At 47.1% G+C, this 16,554-nt stretch overlaps 1 protein-coding gene across 15 annotated transcripts in view; it reads left to right on the top strand.

Moving 5' to 3' along the window:
• The window catches only part of CAMK2B (calcium/calmodulin dependent protein kinase II beta), a 225,403-nt gene that overhangs the window by 134,531 nt on the left and 74,318 nt on the right, over nucleotides 1-16,554 (top strand). For 4 of the 15 annotated variants that reach the window (XM_060251375.1, XM_060251389.1, XM_060251378.1 and 1 more), the window contains exon 6: nucleotides 2,691-2,763. The exons of the other annotated variants lie outside the window; for them this stretch is intronic. In XM_060251375.1, the coding sequence (XP_060107358.1) occupies nucleotides 2,691-2,763 (73 nt within the window). The remainder of the gene's footprint in view (nucleotides 1-2,690; nucleotides 2,764-16,554) is intronic. 15 annotated transcript variants of the gene reach the window in all.

The following is a 16,554-nucleotide window of genomic DNA, read 5'->3' as shown; positions in this document are numbered from 1 at the left end:
AGAAAGTGGGTTTAGGATTGTGAAACACAAACAATTTATGTGCTCAAGGCCAAATGCAAGTTCATTGGCTCACAACACTCCTTTGTATGTGTCTACAATAAAGTCAGGTTTTGGCATGATTTATCCTTGTAAATGTTAGCACTTTTATTCAGTTCATGCTTAATACCGTAATGAATAAACACACTAACCATTAGAACTTGGTTCTTTAATTGGATTTTTCTCAGCACTAGTAATAGCTGCTGGACAAAATAAAATACTCTTACCCCTCTTTAAATTCCTTTAATCTTTGTCATGATCTTAGCTGTTCTGACTATATCAGGGCCAGTGTTCCCTCTAAGTTGAGTTAGCGTGAGCTAGTTCACAGATTTTTAGCCTCCAGCTCACACATTTTTATCCTAGCTCAGGAAGGATGATCGCAGAGCACTATAACTTATGGCAGTAGTTCACAACTTTAATGCCACTAGCTCACAACTTTAATATCAGTAGCTCACAAAGTAGAATTTTTGCTCTCAAGACTCTGCAGCTTAGAGGGAACATTGATCAGGGCTGTTTTATCTTTTCAAAACTATGTTTTTGATCTGATTGTAAGCACATCCACCAGCTCTACAGTCTTAACAATTCTTTCGCTTTTATTTTTTTTCCTTACTTTGCACATGCTTTTGTATTTCACTATCCTCCACGTGTGCCTATCTAAGCTTTTTTGTGTGTGTTAGAGTTTGTGCACTTTGTACGTTAAATCTGTCTTTAATAGAGGCATACGATGCACAGATTAGAAGCCATTTGAATACAGTACATGGCTGGCACCAGAAAGTGACAAACATGTGGGGGGTTTATAAATGTTTGAAGGGTTCTGTGAAATGATCTCATGCAACACTTAATTCATCCATTACTTTGGAGACTTGTAGGTAGGATGGATTTAAAGACTGCCAAAGCAGGAGCAACACAATCTTGCTGATAGTAAGGTAGAGGTGTATTCTGCCCATACTTAAAACGAGAAGCCTTGTAAGCATGAGCAAGAAAGTTGAGTATCGGATATACAAGCTGTAGGAAGCATGACAACAAGGTTCCATGAGTCAGGAAACAAAATATATAAGGTGTGTCATATAAGCATGGCCTTAAAACCAATTGTGATTATTTGTAGCGCTAAATTCCGTACAACTTGGAAGGCAAATGTTGGGGATATGCAGTGGACACATGCTAGGAGCTGCAGGCTAGCAATGGCTTTCTTTTGTATGCCCCCCCCCCCAGTGTGTCACTGAATTTGTTTGGATGTGTGAAGCTCCTCTTTTCACTTTATTGTGCTTAGTGCTGCAAAGATTAGTATACATGATGCAGCAAACACAATTATAATTTAAAGTTTAAACTTGCTTTTAATCTATATTGAGTGAAAAAAAGTTACACTTTTATCCTAGAGGCTGTTTGTCTATATAAACCTCCAATCTTTGGTATTAATTGTGTGTATTCAGGTAAGGCTGAAGAGTGGAACTATGACACTAGAAGCTAACTGGGGAAAGTACGGCGCAGGGCCAGAAAGAAGAGGCACAGGCAGAGCAAAGACAGAGGATTACAAGAGCAGAGTCCTGGACAGTTGAGGGAATATTTCCAGAGCTGCAGAATGCCAGAGTCTGGAACAGCAAAGCATATATTAGAATAGGGTTGAAAGGAGCTGTGAGTAGGAGCCTAGTTTTGGAGCATTAAGGTGGGCTAAAGATGTATCAGGATCCCATGTGGGATTAAGACCCTGCAATCCAGATGTGCAAATGTCTTTATCCCATGGTAATTCCTATGAAAGAGATTTTTAGCCCATCTTGGGTTAAGTCGTTTATACTACTAACTTCCTATACTGAGCATGGGGTTATTCTGGGGGAATTTCCAGTGCACATGGTTTTGGACTGGGTTACCTGGGCATAATCTGTCTGCCTGGTGAATCCAAGAACATAGCAGCTGATGTTTGTGCAGGTCAGGAATACCTCTTGGGAGTGAATGCTGCTCATGAAAGCACCTGGCCGTACCCATTGGTGGTATCCTCTTGTTTCCATGTTAATGTCATGGATGTCTTCCGTCTCCATTCACATGCAAGGGGATTTTCCCCCTCTGTTCTTTTTTGTTTTAGTTAAGACTGAGGTGAACTATACGACTCTCTTTGCCTCTCTTCCCTTAGTAGTGGAGCTCCTTTCCACAACTTCTGTAGCCCCATGTGATCTCTTGGGGGGTGGGAAGAGGGAGGGAAGGAAAGACTCCCTTTGTATCTGCTTCCCCATTCTCAGACCCTGACTGCACACGGTTCCTGGTGCTATTAACAGCCATCTGCACACACCTTGTGATAATCCCCTGTGGTCTCTGAGCTTTCACAACATTGTTTCTCTCCTTCTCTTGTCCCCATATCCACCCTGCCCCCTGTCCCTTTTTGTCTGTCCATCTGTCTGTTCCTGTTGATCTTCCCCCTTCCCTGCTCCCCTTTTACGTTATAAATCTCTGGATTTTGTTTGCTGTCATGCATATTTGGGTTGTCTTTTTTCACCACCTTTTTCTGTAACCTTCCTATGCTTTGTTGTTCTTCTTATACCTGTTCCACTTGTCTCTTGCATATGATTTCTTCACTTCCCGCCCCCGATCCTCCTCGTTGTCTGCCCCCCTCCTCCCCAACCTGCCTTCTCTCTTCCTTCCTCCCTTCCCGTTTTGTTTTGCAGTCACTGTATCCATCAGATATTAGAAAGCGTAACTTACATTCACCACTATGCAATTGTGCACAGGGACTTGAAGGTCAGTATATATATGCCTTTCACCCTCTTAGAATGTTGGGCGGGGAGTGTAGGTGTTTGCCATAATAGATTGAACCTGGACAGGTCCAACACTCAACCCTGCCAGTTTCCTTTTATTTTTGGCATGTTGGGGGGATATATTCAGAGTTGCTTTCTTCCCAGTCTTCTGAACTTGCATGATAAAATACTTCTCTGTACACAACTCAAGCAAGACCAGTTGGGGCAGGCAGGTAGTGAAATCTGGGACTTCTCCCACACAAGGTGATGCTTGACCCAGATGTTCCATCAGTTTGAGCATACCTGGGACCAGCAATTATTCTTTTCACATCAGAAAAAAGGAAATGACCGCAGTTGGCTTGATTCTATTAGCATTCATCATTTCATCTTTCCCATCCCTCCCCTCTCGTGCTTGTGCGCGCGTATTCTTTCCTTCTCCTCCTCCCTTCTGATCTGCATCTTTTTATCTTGTTTACCAAAATCCTTCCTCCCTGACTCTTGGCCCATTTTCTGTTTGGACCAAAGCATTTGCTTGTTGCCTTCAAGGTCAGAGGTGATTCAATACAGGGAATGTGGTGCATGGCCATCAACCCAGATAAAGAGGGGCTCTGGGGTCTGCTTGAGGTCTTGACTGCTGAAGTTGGTCCAGGTGATGACATTGCTCAGTGTACAGTGAAAATTTGACTTAGAAACTTGAAAATTCCCCTGAGTCCATTCTGTTTGATGGCAAGAGGGATGCTCTTCTGGACTTGGATAAAAGGGCGGCATTTGAGAACGTGGCTGTCATCCTCATGCAGCCTGTGAACTGATATCACATCATGGCTTTTGGTAGGGAATGCTCCTCACCGTGGACCATGTGCATGAGGATTTCCATTTTTTTACTTATGCAATCACTTGTATGCTCAAAGTACAGATTGTAGTGCTGTTATATAAATATCTGGTACATATTAACTGAGACTTTTGCATGCAGTTCTGCTTGCCCCACTTGACCAATGGTACAGTAAAGCTAAAGAGGCTGAAAGAGGGCAACAAGAAAAAAAAATCAAAGTCACCTTTCTTTAGAGATAAAGGCTGGAATTTACAGTTGAAAAAACCTTAAGGACCAGATTAACCCCTGACTTTGGGAGCACTGTGGATGGATCTCCAGACAAGTATTTTGGTCCTAGCAAGTAGCTTTTGGCAGTGGGACAGAGAGCTGACAGGGGCTGGGGCCACAGCATTGAGGAAGGAAGCTTTTCAGGATTCAAAGACGAGTCTGGCATTCCAGTCATGAAACTCTAGCATCGTGTGTTCTTTGGTCCTCGCAGTCGTTAAGGTAGAGGTTTGTTATCACAGACAGTAAAGGAAGTAAATGAAGGAAAACTCTTAACTCTAAAAATTAATAATTAGATGCTAGGAACCCTCTTGAAGTCTTTGTTAGTGAGAGAGAATACAGATTGAATAAAGTGAACTAAAAGCTGGGAATTTGGAGAACGAAACTCATCAACAACAGTTTTAAACAAGAAGTTATTGAAAGTTAACATAGGTAATTCATTGGTACAGAATGTTGTGGAGGGCTCTAGAATAAGTGCATTTGCAAACTGTCAGGTAGATTCATGAATGTTAGATCTACTACTGCCTAAGGCCAATGAAGTCATAAATGTGGTACCAATGTACATTGCCCCCAAAGAGGGGCGGGGAAATATTTTCACATCAAAAGCATAGGGTTCTCATCCCTTTCTGGTCAGCACACTCTTTTTAAAATACAGAACACCCCCCCCCCAAAAAAGGGATAATACTCTAGCAGGACAGCTGTTTCTCAGAACTAGAAAATTGTGCTGCTGGCCCACATGAGTATGTCTAACCAAAGTGAACCACTTGCCTTTACATATGTTAAAGCCTTTCTGTACGGAGACAGAAATGATTCTCATTCACATTCCTGTAATCTTTTGGCTCTAATTACACTTGTTTCCAAACTCCTGCGGGGGGGGGGGGTGCTAAGAGAACCTCATGTGATAGAATGTACCCTATTAAAATATTCCCAGCATGTAGAAAGCTAACAAATCAAGGGATATGGTTGTAGCCTGCCCTTCATCCTGACTTCATAGCTTTCTGTGTGCAAGAGACATTTTTTTGTACTGTGAAGTGTTCCATCGTGTGAACTCTCATCCACTTTCTAAAATGGTATTCACAAGCAGGCTTACTACCTTACCTGCAGCAGGTGAGGACTGACTCTTGGAAGGCTTTTGGCTTGGAAGGTTGCTGCTGTATTTTAGGAACAAGGTAGCAGAGCAGCAGCAGTAGCAATGATGCTGTCTTAGAAGGGGCAGGAGTAGATACAGGATAGGTACAAGTGGATGTGGTGTCAGGTCTGGTTTTGCCTCTGATCTGGCTTTGCCTATAATCTAGAGCAGTGCATAGTAAAAGTCTCTGCAAGAAGATGTAGCCACCCAAGGCATTTCTCATGAGTGGGAAATGGCTGTTGTGATTGTAGTGCTCGGCAGCAGCTCCCTCCACCCTTTTGTAATGTTAAATTATTTATCTTGTGACATTTTCTGTAAATCTGGATGTTCTGGATACTCTTTCTACCTAGATCACTTCCTCCAGTTCATCCCAGAACGGTCTGGGATATAGGAGGTTAAACTCATCAAGGAAGTTCCTCCCTAATTCCATTATAAACCATGGGTCTGAATGCTTACCCTGCTTTGATTTTAGACTGGCATCCACCTTCCTACAGAGAAACTAACTGAGCTTCATTTCCTTTGATAAGAGTGCATTTTCCCCCCTTTTCCTAGTTTGCCTGTATACTTTAGATTCTCAATCTAATACGTAATGTGTCACGTTAATATGTGGTTTGGGTATGGCTTTTAAGTATGCAGCGTTTTTAATTCTAACAATAGAAATAACTTCCTTTTGCCCAAGCAGCTTGACATTTTGTAAAAACCTCCAAGTAGGAACCATGTACCCTTTGCACATGACTGGCTCTGAATACATAATCAATTGGAGTGAAAGGAGGAGCAGCCTCCAGTAAGAAACATACTAATTTTTGGATTTCTATACTGGAGCAGAATGTGGACAGTGAGGGAGCCCTGGGATCTTTCAGAGGGCTGCATTTTGTGTAGTCTGGCCCATTCCAGTATCGGTATTTCGTGAAGAAGAGTTTGTTTCCTTTCTCTCCTCTTCCTCTCAAGAATAACAGGCCTAAAATGTAACATCCAGAGACCTAATTTATCTCTCTCTTATACACACAGAGAGAAAGGTGGTATTACTTATTTGGTAAGCAAATGACAAACAGTAATTTGTTAAAATAAGTCTAGAAATATTGATATTAATTTAGTAAAGTCCACATTTTAAATGCTGAAGTTAAAGAAAGTGTACTGATAGTGATTCTCCTATAGTCACTAGAGTCACCCACTCAGGGGAAGATTATCACATGTGCTGGGCAAAAAGCCAAAGTTCTTCTGGCACATTGAACTTGGCAACCTGCTCACAGTGCACAGGTGACTGCCAACTGAGCCCTGGGGAAAGGACAGGGCTATTTTTGGATCATGGCCATACTGTGCTCCAGTTACCTAAAGGAGAGGTTCCCCATCTTGCCTTGAGATCCCACAGATGACATTAAAGGGACCTGTCTCTACTGACTGTGTTAAATTGTGCAATGCACTTCCCAGCATGCAGGAGTGCCCCCTCCCCCAGCACTTCTGGTCTTGTATGCAACTTGGGGAACTAATTTGGGCTGCTTCACGTAGGCAAGATGTAAAATGCAGCAGCCAGTCTTTTAGGTTAAGAGGTCTAAGTCCTGTCCAGCCTTCCGAAAGGCACTCCCCCATAACCTTCAGCACTTGAGAGGCTTGTTTTACTTTAATTGAATAAAGGATTTGTAGTATGATCTTGAATAAGCCTAATGCCATTTTAATTGGGATTAGGGGTGTCTGCTGGCATATTCTGAAAAATGTTTGCAGACTGTCCCTCCCTTCTATGTTTTATGTCTAGGATGCCATAGGTAAGCACTTTTCAAACTGCCATACAACATTTCTCTTCCAAAACAGAATCCAGTACATGCTAGCAATGTTGTCAAATCCAATGCCCAAGTGAGGAAGGTAGTTAATCTGCCAGCCTAATGTACAATGGGGAAAATAAGTGCTTAGATTAGAAAATGGGTATATGTTGAATGTGTATTTCCTATGAAGGCTCAGGGAGTGAATTCAGGTCCTTTGGTGGCATTACTGATGATGAGCAAATTCAGCAGGGCACTTGCTGCTCCAGACACGTCACTGTTGTATTTATCTCCTGTTCCTTTCCTTCCTATAGACAGTAGAGAGAAGAAGTAGGGAAACGTTATTCAGGCAACTGCAGTAAATAGGGAGACCAAGACCCAACAGAGGAATCTGATTAGCTCCTGGGGTCTGCCTTCTGATCTAGCCCAGTTACCAATTCAGTGACCTGAATTCTAGCAGAAAGAAGATCCTCCAGTCTATGCAATGTACACAAGTGTGGTCACTGCATATGGAAGCATTGTTATCTGCCCTCCTAAGAACCCCATAGCGTAGAATTTCACTATTTCTACTAAGAGGTGCTTGCTGGTCTTTCTTTCCAAATACTGCTGCCACATTACAATGCTTGTATGTTCCTGGTGAGAACCCTAAAAATCCCAGTACACAGAGAGAGTCCCCATTCCCTTTCCAGGCTTCTTAAAGTGAAGAGGGGAGGGGAGTATAGGCCAGTAGTGTGAACATGTCAAAATAGCCAGTGGGATCCTAGACTAGCACATAGCAACCAAGACAACAGCCTGGCAACAGAAGCAGCTGCACCAGGACACCATTCAAATACTCTTGAGAAGGGATGGGAGCCCTCTGCCTTGTCCTGGAGCAGACAGGAAACTATGGGTGTTTTTACATTCAGTTTGATCCAGAGTTTTAGAGTCTTCAAATTGACTGCCACTGTTCCGCTTTAATTATTTTCCTTTTACATTTAAGTGTTTCAATTGGGGGGGGGGGGGTCTCTGATCAGAGGGCAACCGGAATACCAGCGCTTAGTTAAATGTATACGATTGCTTGGAAATAGTGTCAACACTGCAAAACAATACAAATTTAAATCCTAGATGAGGCAAGCAATGATATGTAAAAATTTCAAGTGCTGTCAGTTCTCATACAAATTACTGCACCTTGTGGTGGCTTTTGGAGGAGTCTTTTAAAACGCATGAAAACTTCTACAATACAAGTTTGAAACACCTGTAGAGAAAAGACCAGATCAAAACTAGTGTGGAGAAAAAGGTTGCAGGAGCAGCTCCAAAACTCATCTCACTGAAACAAATGTAGATGCTTTGGGCAGCAACGATACAAAACAGTTGTGAGAACGTTAGGTAATGTAAAAGGTGAGTTTCCAATGCAATGATAGAGAGTCGCAAACTGCCAGTGTAAAAACACCCTACAGCTGCCTAGTTCAGCCACAGGCAGTAGGTAACCAAACCCAATTCAGTTTCTGTTAATTCATTCAAGCCAGTAAAAGCAGGAGGGAGGGGGAAACAAGGTTTGTCACCTAGAAAAGGGAAGTGGGTTGGGAGAGGGAAGAGCACAAGGATTTGCTTTCCACCACAGTAAGAAGTGAAAGTAGGGTCACCACTTCACTTGACTCTAAATGGACCTTCCTGACAACCAGCCCACTCCCATAAGTAAAGGGTGGAGGAAATTCTGTTTCACACCAGTATCTGAGGAAGGGTGTGTGCACACAGAAGCTTATACTATGAATAAAATTGTGTTGGTCTAAAGGTGCCACTACACTCAGACTTTGTTTTACTTCAGCCATGCAGATTAGTGACTCTTTAGTCCCTTTAGGCCCCGTGGCGCAGAGTGGTAAAGCAGCAGTACTGCAGTACTGTGGTCTGAACTCTTGGCTCACGTCACGACCTGAGTTCGATTCCGGCGGAAGCTGGATTCAGGTAGCCGGCCCAAGGTTGACTCAGTCTTCTATCCTTCCGAGGTTGGTAAAATGAGTACCCAGCTTGCTGGGGGGGGAGTGTAAAAGACTGGGGAAGCCAATGGCAAACCACCCTGTAAAATAGTCTGTCATGAAAACGTTGTGAAAGCAACATCACCCCAGAGTCGGAAACAACTGGTGCTTGCACAGGGGACCTTTCCTTTCCAGTCCCTTTCAACTACTTTGTCCCATGTTCACTGGAAGGTTATAGGGTGAACAAAGGATAGCCAAAGTATCCCCTGGATCTTCTTCGTGGTCTCTGTGCAGTCCCACACATGGGTCTTGCCGCAGGCAACGGATCCATACCTCGGAGCTCCAATAGCTCGCCTATAACGTCTTTTGGCGCGCTTTCCTCCCGCTCTGGGGAGCAGGCAGCGACCGCGCATGCCTGGAGCGGGGGGAGAGCGCCCATTCCACTCAGTTTCTTTCCTACCGCCGCCCGGACAACACCTTCCTCGCTGCGTTCCTCCTTAGCTCGTCCATTACCTCATCCTTTCGACCTTTTTTCTTCACCTGGTATCGTATCTCTTTTTCTTATATCTTCTCCTTTCGTCCCGAAAAATCTAAAAAAAAAAAAAAAAAACCCGTTTCTGCGCTATCTTTCCCCTTTTCTCCCTTCCCCCCCTCCCTTGTCCGGAGCGCATGGAAGGGAAAGTTACCTTCAAAAAGTGCACGCGCTGTGGGACCAAAATCCCTTCTTCAGACGGCCACAGCCACTGCCTTTTTTGCTTGGGGGAATCTCACCGAGTCGACTCCTGCCCTCATTGTGCGAACTTCGGAAAGCAGGCCCGGAAAAACCGTGCGGCAAGGCTCCGGAGTTTCCTGATTGAGTTGTCCCTAAGGGCTATGCCCGCGTCGGACTCGCCGCCTCCCCGACAACAAGCGGGAGATTCGGCCTCTACGGACGATAAAAAGTCCGAAGCACGCCGAGACCGGCCATAAGGCTTCGAAGAAATCGCGCCATTTGGAATCTATGGATCCGGCGCACAAAAAATCTCGTCATTCCGGATCGGCCGATTCGGCTCCGAGGAAACTCCACTCGCACTCGGCTCCTAAGAAGCCTCAGGCTCCAATTTCGACATCGACGTCTATGGATCCTGCGGCTCCAACACAACCCACTCTTCCGCCTGAGTTGTCGGCTCCGTCAGACGTCATCACCGACATGCCCCAACTGACACCTCAATCTTCCACAGCAGTGGAGGTTATACCAGTCCACTCTCGTTCGCCTTCGGTGCACAGTGTGGTCCCGACCGACTTTCTAGAACCCGATCTCACCACCGAGTCTACCCAGACCTACCTTAAACCTCCGCTTCGGATCGGATCCTTCCGAGACATCGGGATTTCTCCCCTGTATAAGGACTTCCGAGACATCGGGATTTCTCCCCTGTACAAGGACTCGGCCGCTCAGGCCTCAAACAAAGGTCGCTCTCGTTCACCCTCACGTCGAGCCCGTTCCCGGTCGCCGCCTCTCAAGGGCCGCTCCAGATCGCCACGTGGGCGCCGAGACTCCGACTCCTCGGATTATTATCGCGACTACTATGCCACTCCCAGATACGACCGTCACTACTCTCGTTTCCATCGTCCTTCTCGGTCTCCATCTCTGGAGGGTTCAGGTTATTCCCCGTACCGCTACGGGGACTCTCCTAGACCCCGTGATCGACTCCGTGACTTCTCTCGACAACTCCGCGATTCTCCACGGGCTCGTGGTTTCGACCGTGATCTCTCTTCTCCTCAACCCCGTGATTACTCTTGAGATCGGATCCGAGAGCCACGGCCCCGTGGTTTCGACCGTGACCTTTCTTCTCGATCCCGCGATCAAGATCGGACCCGAGAACATGATTATCCTCAACATCGGATCCGAGAGCCTGATTACTCTCGCTATTCCCCTCGACTCCGTGATAGGCTTCGGGAATGCGTACTTCACTCCGATCTACAGCGATCCCGGGACCACTACCAGGCAGAGGATGCTAGACCGCGCACCCCATCAGCCTCGGCCTCGATTGCTCCTCCGGTCTCCACTCCTACAGACCAACCTGCTCAGACGGTGAAGCCTAAGACCATTCCTTCGGACCCGATCCGGCCTCCACATCCTCCTTCGGGTGAGGATTCCCGTTCCGACCCTGAATCCTCAGCATCGTCAGACTCCGAGGACCGTCCTGACTCGGTAGTCTCGGACTCGGTACCACAGCCCCGACTCTCTCCATCAGATGCGTCCAAGGTCTATCTCCATCTAATCACCACCATGGCCGAAGCCCTCAACATTACTCTTCCGTCGGACTCACCTAAGGTTTCTGACGTTGTACACGACCTCGTGCAAACGGACTTTCCACCTGGCTCATTGCTTCCTATGCTTCCGGTGCACCTCGAAGGCCTCCGCGAAACCTGGGACAAACCTGCCTCGGTCCCACCAACCGCTAAACGCTTTGACTCTCTCTACAGAGTTCACGCTCCTGAGGCTAAATTTCTTGCTTCTCATCCGGCACCCAACTCTGTTATTGTGCACTCAGCCACTAAGGCTAAGCCATCCAGACATCCGACACCTCCGGACCGTGAAGGCAGGAAATTAGACACCCTGGCCAGGAAGATATTCAACCTTGCCTCCACAAATTCTAAACTGAACAATTATTTAGCCTACTTTTCGGCTTATGTCTTCAACTTGGCCAACCAATTTACGCCTCTTATTCCCGCCCTTCCTGAACCCTCCCAAAGAACGGCCTCCGGCTTAGTATCAGAGCTGTCTAGAGTGTCGAAGCAACAGATCAACACCATACGCCATGCTGTCTCCTGCTCTTCCAGGGTCTTTGCGTCCTCTGTTGCCTTACGTCACCACGCCTGGCTAAGGTCCACGAATTTACAACCGGACATTAAACAAAAGATCGAAGACCTCCCCTTCGATGGCCTCGGCCTTTTCCATGCTTCTACTGACGAGGTCCTCGCCTCGGTGGATGACGGCCACAAGCGTGCTAAGCGCTTGGGAGTCTCCCAACCATTCTCCCAGCAATCCAACCGTGCTAAGCCCTGGAGACCATCATTTCAAAGGCGTCAAAGGTCACCTAAGCGTACTGATTTCTGGAAGAGAAAGACTGGCCAGCAGAAACCTCAGTTTCAACAAAGGCCGCGGTCACAACAGCCTAAAAAGTCCTCCCTTCCTTCTAAACAGTCTCTTTGACTTTCCCGAACCGTTTCTCCACACACGTCTGTCACCATTCCTTCCCACTTGGAACTCGATAACAACCGACTCCTGGGTGCTGACCATCGTGCGTCTAGGTTACGCAATCGAGTTCATTTCTCCACCTCGCCACCACTATTTCATAGCTACCCCTCCGTCTTCTCTCCTCCGTCAGGAGATTCTGGACTTGCTCCACAAGGAAGCCATAGAGCCCGTTCCCCCCCTACATCGGGGGACAGGCTTCTATTCAAGATACTTCCTAGTTCCCAAGAGGGATGGAGGAAGGCGTCCCATTCTGGATCTAAGGAAGCTCAACAAGCACATCGCATACAGGAAGTTCAGAATGATCTCCCTGCAGTCCATCCTGCCCCTTATTCCCAGGAATTCCTGGATGGCTTCCCTAGATCTTCAGGACGCTTACTTCCACGTGACCATTCGACCTCAACATCGGAAGTATCTGCGGTTTGCCATGGGCCGGGACCACTACCAATATGTGTCCCTACCTTTCGGCCTTTCCACTGCGCCCCGCGTGTTCACCAAGTGCATGGCGGTTGTGGCAGCTGCGCTTCGCACTCGGAACATCCCAGTCTTCCCATACATCGACGACTGGCTTCTTGTGGCCCCGACACAACAGCAATTGGAACACAACCTCGACATAGCTCTCACTCTTCTGAGCTCCCTGGGCCTTCGCGTGAATGTATCAAAATCGCACCTCACACCTACCCAGGACCTCAAGTTTATAGGCGCCCTTCTCTGCACCTCCCTGCATCGAGCCTTTCTCCTCGAGGATCGGGCACACACTATCATTGCCCTAGCCAAGTCAGTTCAACAACAACCTCGTCAGTCTGCGTTCACAATCCAACGCCTGCTGGGCCTTATGGCCGCTACTACATCTGTCCTTCATTTTGCCAGACTGCGAATGCGACAACTACAGATCTGGTTTGTTCGAGCCTACCACCCTCAAACGCAACCGCAAGCTGTTCTGCTCACTGTTCCACAGAGAGCGCTTCTATCTCTCACGTGGTGGACTGTACCCAACAATCTCCTCGAGGGCAAGCCGTTTCTACCGACTTCCCCGACGGCCACAATAACAACAGATGCCTCCAAGTGGGGATGGGGAGCCCACCTAGAGGACAAAACTGTCAGAGGGCTTTGGACGACCGCCGAGAGCCTCATGCATATAAACTGCTTAGAACTGATTGCGGTGCACAGAGCTCTTCAATCATTTCTCCCACTAATAAGGGGCCAGCATGTTCAGATCTCTACGGACAATATGGCAACTGTTTATTACATAAACAAGCAAGGGGGCACCAGATCCCTCCGTCTCTGCCGTATAGCTGTACTGCTCTGGGAATGGTGTGTCAAGCACAACATATTCATGACTGCCATTCATCTTCCCGGTGTGGAGAATATTTTGGCCGACTCCCTCAGCAGGATTCGCATAGACGACCACGAATGGTCCATCAATCCGACCTACCTTCGGCGCATCTTCCGTTGCTTCGGAACACCCCAGGTGGACGCCTTTGCATCCAGGGACAATGCCAAGTGTCCTCAGTTTTATTGCAGGAGGGGCAACGACGCATTTCTGCACAACTGGACAGGTCCCCTTCACTACTTCTTTCCACCGACCCCCCTTCTGACGCGTGTGCTGGTGAAAATAGCTCGGGATGGCACAGACTGCATCCTCATTGCGCCATGGTGGCCTTGGCAACCGTGGTTCACGAGGCTGCTTCAACTGTCACACCACACTTACTGCCGGCTTCCTCCTGCGGGCGACCTCCTTTCTCAAGCCAACGGTCAGGTTCTTCATCACAACCCTTGAGTCCTGGCCCTGGCTGCATGGAGAATACATCCACCTACCTCTCAACAGAGGTAGCCAATATCATCCTCAACGCAAGAAAGCCTTCCACGAGACTTTCTTATCAGCGTAAATGGAAGCGCTTCTGTTCCTTTGCGACATCTTCTCATCTGCAGCCGGAAACGGCTCCACTTAACCTAATCCTGGACTACCTGCTTTCTCTACAGAAATCGGGACTCTGTTATTCCTCCTTGAAAGTTCACCTCTCTGCAGTTTCTGCTTTCCACAATCCGATTGATGGCAAGACTGTGTTCTCCCATCCTTTATCAAAGTCCTTTCTTAAGGGCATGTTGCACCTCAACCCACCTGTTAAGCCCTTTGTTCCGACTTGGAGTTTATCGTTAGTCCTTTCCTGCCTGATGAGAGCCCCTTTCGAGCCTATGGCCACCATAGACCTCAACCTTCTTTCCTGGAAGACAGCATTACTCGTAGCCCTTACCTCGGGCAAACGGGCAAGTGACTTATGCGCCTTCCGCTACGATCCTCCCTACACCATTTTCCACAAGGACAAAGTTGTTTTGCGTCCGGACCCTGCGTTCCTGCCTAAGGTTGTCTCCCAGTTCCACCTATCAACCTCAACTTCTCTACCAACCTTTTTCTCCAACCCATCCGACCAGGGACAACGAGCCCTACATTCCTTGGACGTTAGAAGGGCTTTATCCTTCTACCTTGACCGTACACAACCTTTCCGTAAGGACCCTAACCTGTTTGTGGCCTATGGAAACCCTCACAAGGGTCTTAAAATTTCTACCCAACGTCTGTCGAAGTGGGTAGTCAGTGCCATCAGGTTGTGCTACGAACTGGCTAAACAGCCTTTGCCCGAAGGCCTTAAGGCCCACTCTACTAGAGCGGTCTCGACGTCTTCGGCCTTTCTGCAAGGCGTTTCTCTAGAGGACATTTGTGCGGCTGCATCCTGGTCCTCTCCATCCACGTTCGTCTCCCATTATGCGCTGGACGTTCGTGCGAGACGTGACGCCTCCTTCGGTCAAGCGGTCCTCAGATCCATCTTCCACTGAAGCCAGGGGTGAGTGCATCCGCTTCCATCTTTATGCTGCATACCATGTCACCTGATGGGTGACTGCATGTGATCTGATTGCTTCCTGTGACTAACTTTCTTCTTTACCAGCACCCTCCTCCAGGTCATCTAGCTGGCTAGTCACCCATGTGTGGGACTGCACAGAGACCACGAAGAAGATAAACAGGTTGCTTACCTGTAACTGATGATCTTCGAGTGGTCATCTGTGCAGTCACACACGCCCACCCAGCCTTCCCCGCTGCTGGCCTCTTGTAATTGTTGCTTAACCTTGTATAGTGTCAGTGCCGGCGGCGGCTGGAAGAAACTGAGTGGAATGGGCGCTCTCCCCCCGCTCCAGGCATGCGCGGTCGCTGCCTGCTCCCCAGAGCGGGAGGAAAGCGCGCCAAAAGACGTTATAGGCGAGCTATTGGAGCTCCGAGGTATGGATCCGTTGCCTGCGGCAAGACCCATGTGTGTGACTGCACAGATGACCACTCGAAGATCATCAGTTACAGGTAAGCAACCTGTTTCTCCTGCTCAGACTGCACCAACAGCCAGCCATCTTGCAGAGGAAGGCTCTTTCGATCAGCCTGCCCAGCCAGCTGCCACCAGGGACCAGCCATCCTGCAGAAGGAGAAAGAGAAAGGCCCTTTTCTTTGATTAGTATCAACAGTTACGTACTGTTGCTCCTGTCTTGTATGTCGTCATATTCTTTTATAGTTGTAAGCCTCCTTGTGAGTTTTTTTTTAATGGAGAGCACAGGATATAAATAATCATAATAGATAAATAATGAAATTGGAGATTCAAATCCATGCTAATGATGGCAAGAACTGAGAGAGTGGTGATGGCTTGAGATGTCAACAGGGCCATTCTGTGCAGCATTCTGTTTTCCTCCAGGCGTCATACGTGTGACATAGCGTCTGGCTCTTAGGGCAGCTGCCATAAGATTATTACTGCACCTTCACAATAAATTGTCTACAGATCAGCATCTCTCGAGACAGTACTTAATGTGTATCTGAGAACCAGTGCATATTTTGCCAGTGATATCCTCCGCAGGGTAGATTGACATTCTTCTTCCACTGTGCACTTAGGATGATGTATGGCGTAGGTGCTCCATGAGGAGGCCTAAAGCATGTGGTGTTTTGTCTCCCTTTTTGAAGGGCAAGTATTGGGTGTCTACATATATGTGGCACTTGCTTTGCATGTTGTCGGGGATTTGTGAAGGAGTGGTGCACTTGTGTGTTTCTCTACTATGTGGACTGGAGTGATGGCTGGGTATGTGTGTGTATGTGTGTGAACCAAATCTTAAGTCCTGTCCTGCCCCAGCAATTCCAGTTAATGGACTGGATGCATACCAAGCTGCGATGTTCCTAAATTTGGGTGGCAAGTTTTAGAACTTTGATTTCTCTTTTTAAATTCATAACCAGTGTAAAAGTGCCAAAAGTGTCCTAATGGTATAATTTCTTAAGCATGGCCCAGTATAGGAAGGAAAAGCTGCTTAACAGAGGAAAAGGTGGTATGGACGAGATGAAGGGGAAGGAGTTAGGCGTTGCATGCAAAAGTTCCCAGATTCAGTCCCTGACATCTGTGCTCAAACAAACTAAGGAAGAGGTGTTGGGGAAGATATTTTCCTTTCCTAAGACTCCAGATGGTGGCTGCTGGTCAAAGTAGACAGGACTCATCTGGATAGGTTGAGACTCAGTATCCACCTGCTTCATATCTTTTTAAAAATATCCTTACACATTCTTTCCTAGGATTGATCAAACATGGTATTAAAATTAGTGCCTTTTGTGGAAAT

Source organism: Heteronotia binoei, chromosome 12 (assembly GCF_032191835.1).
Source record: "Heteronotia binoei isolate CCM8104 ecotype False Entrance Well chromosome 12, APGP_CSIRO_Hbin_v1, whole genome shotgun sequence".
Taxonomy (NCBI): Eukaryota; Metazoa; Chordata; class Lepidosauria; order Squamata; family Gekkonidae; genus Heteronotia; species Heteronotia binoei.
Note: the sequence above shows the minus strand (reverse complement) of the source record. Positions and strands in the feature narration are given on the sequence as shown.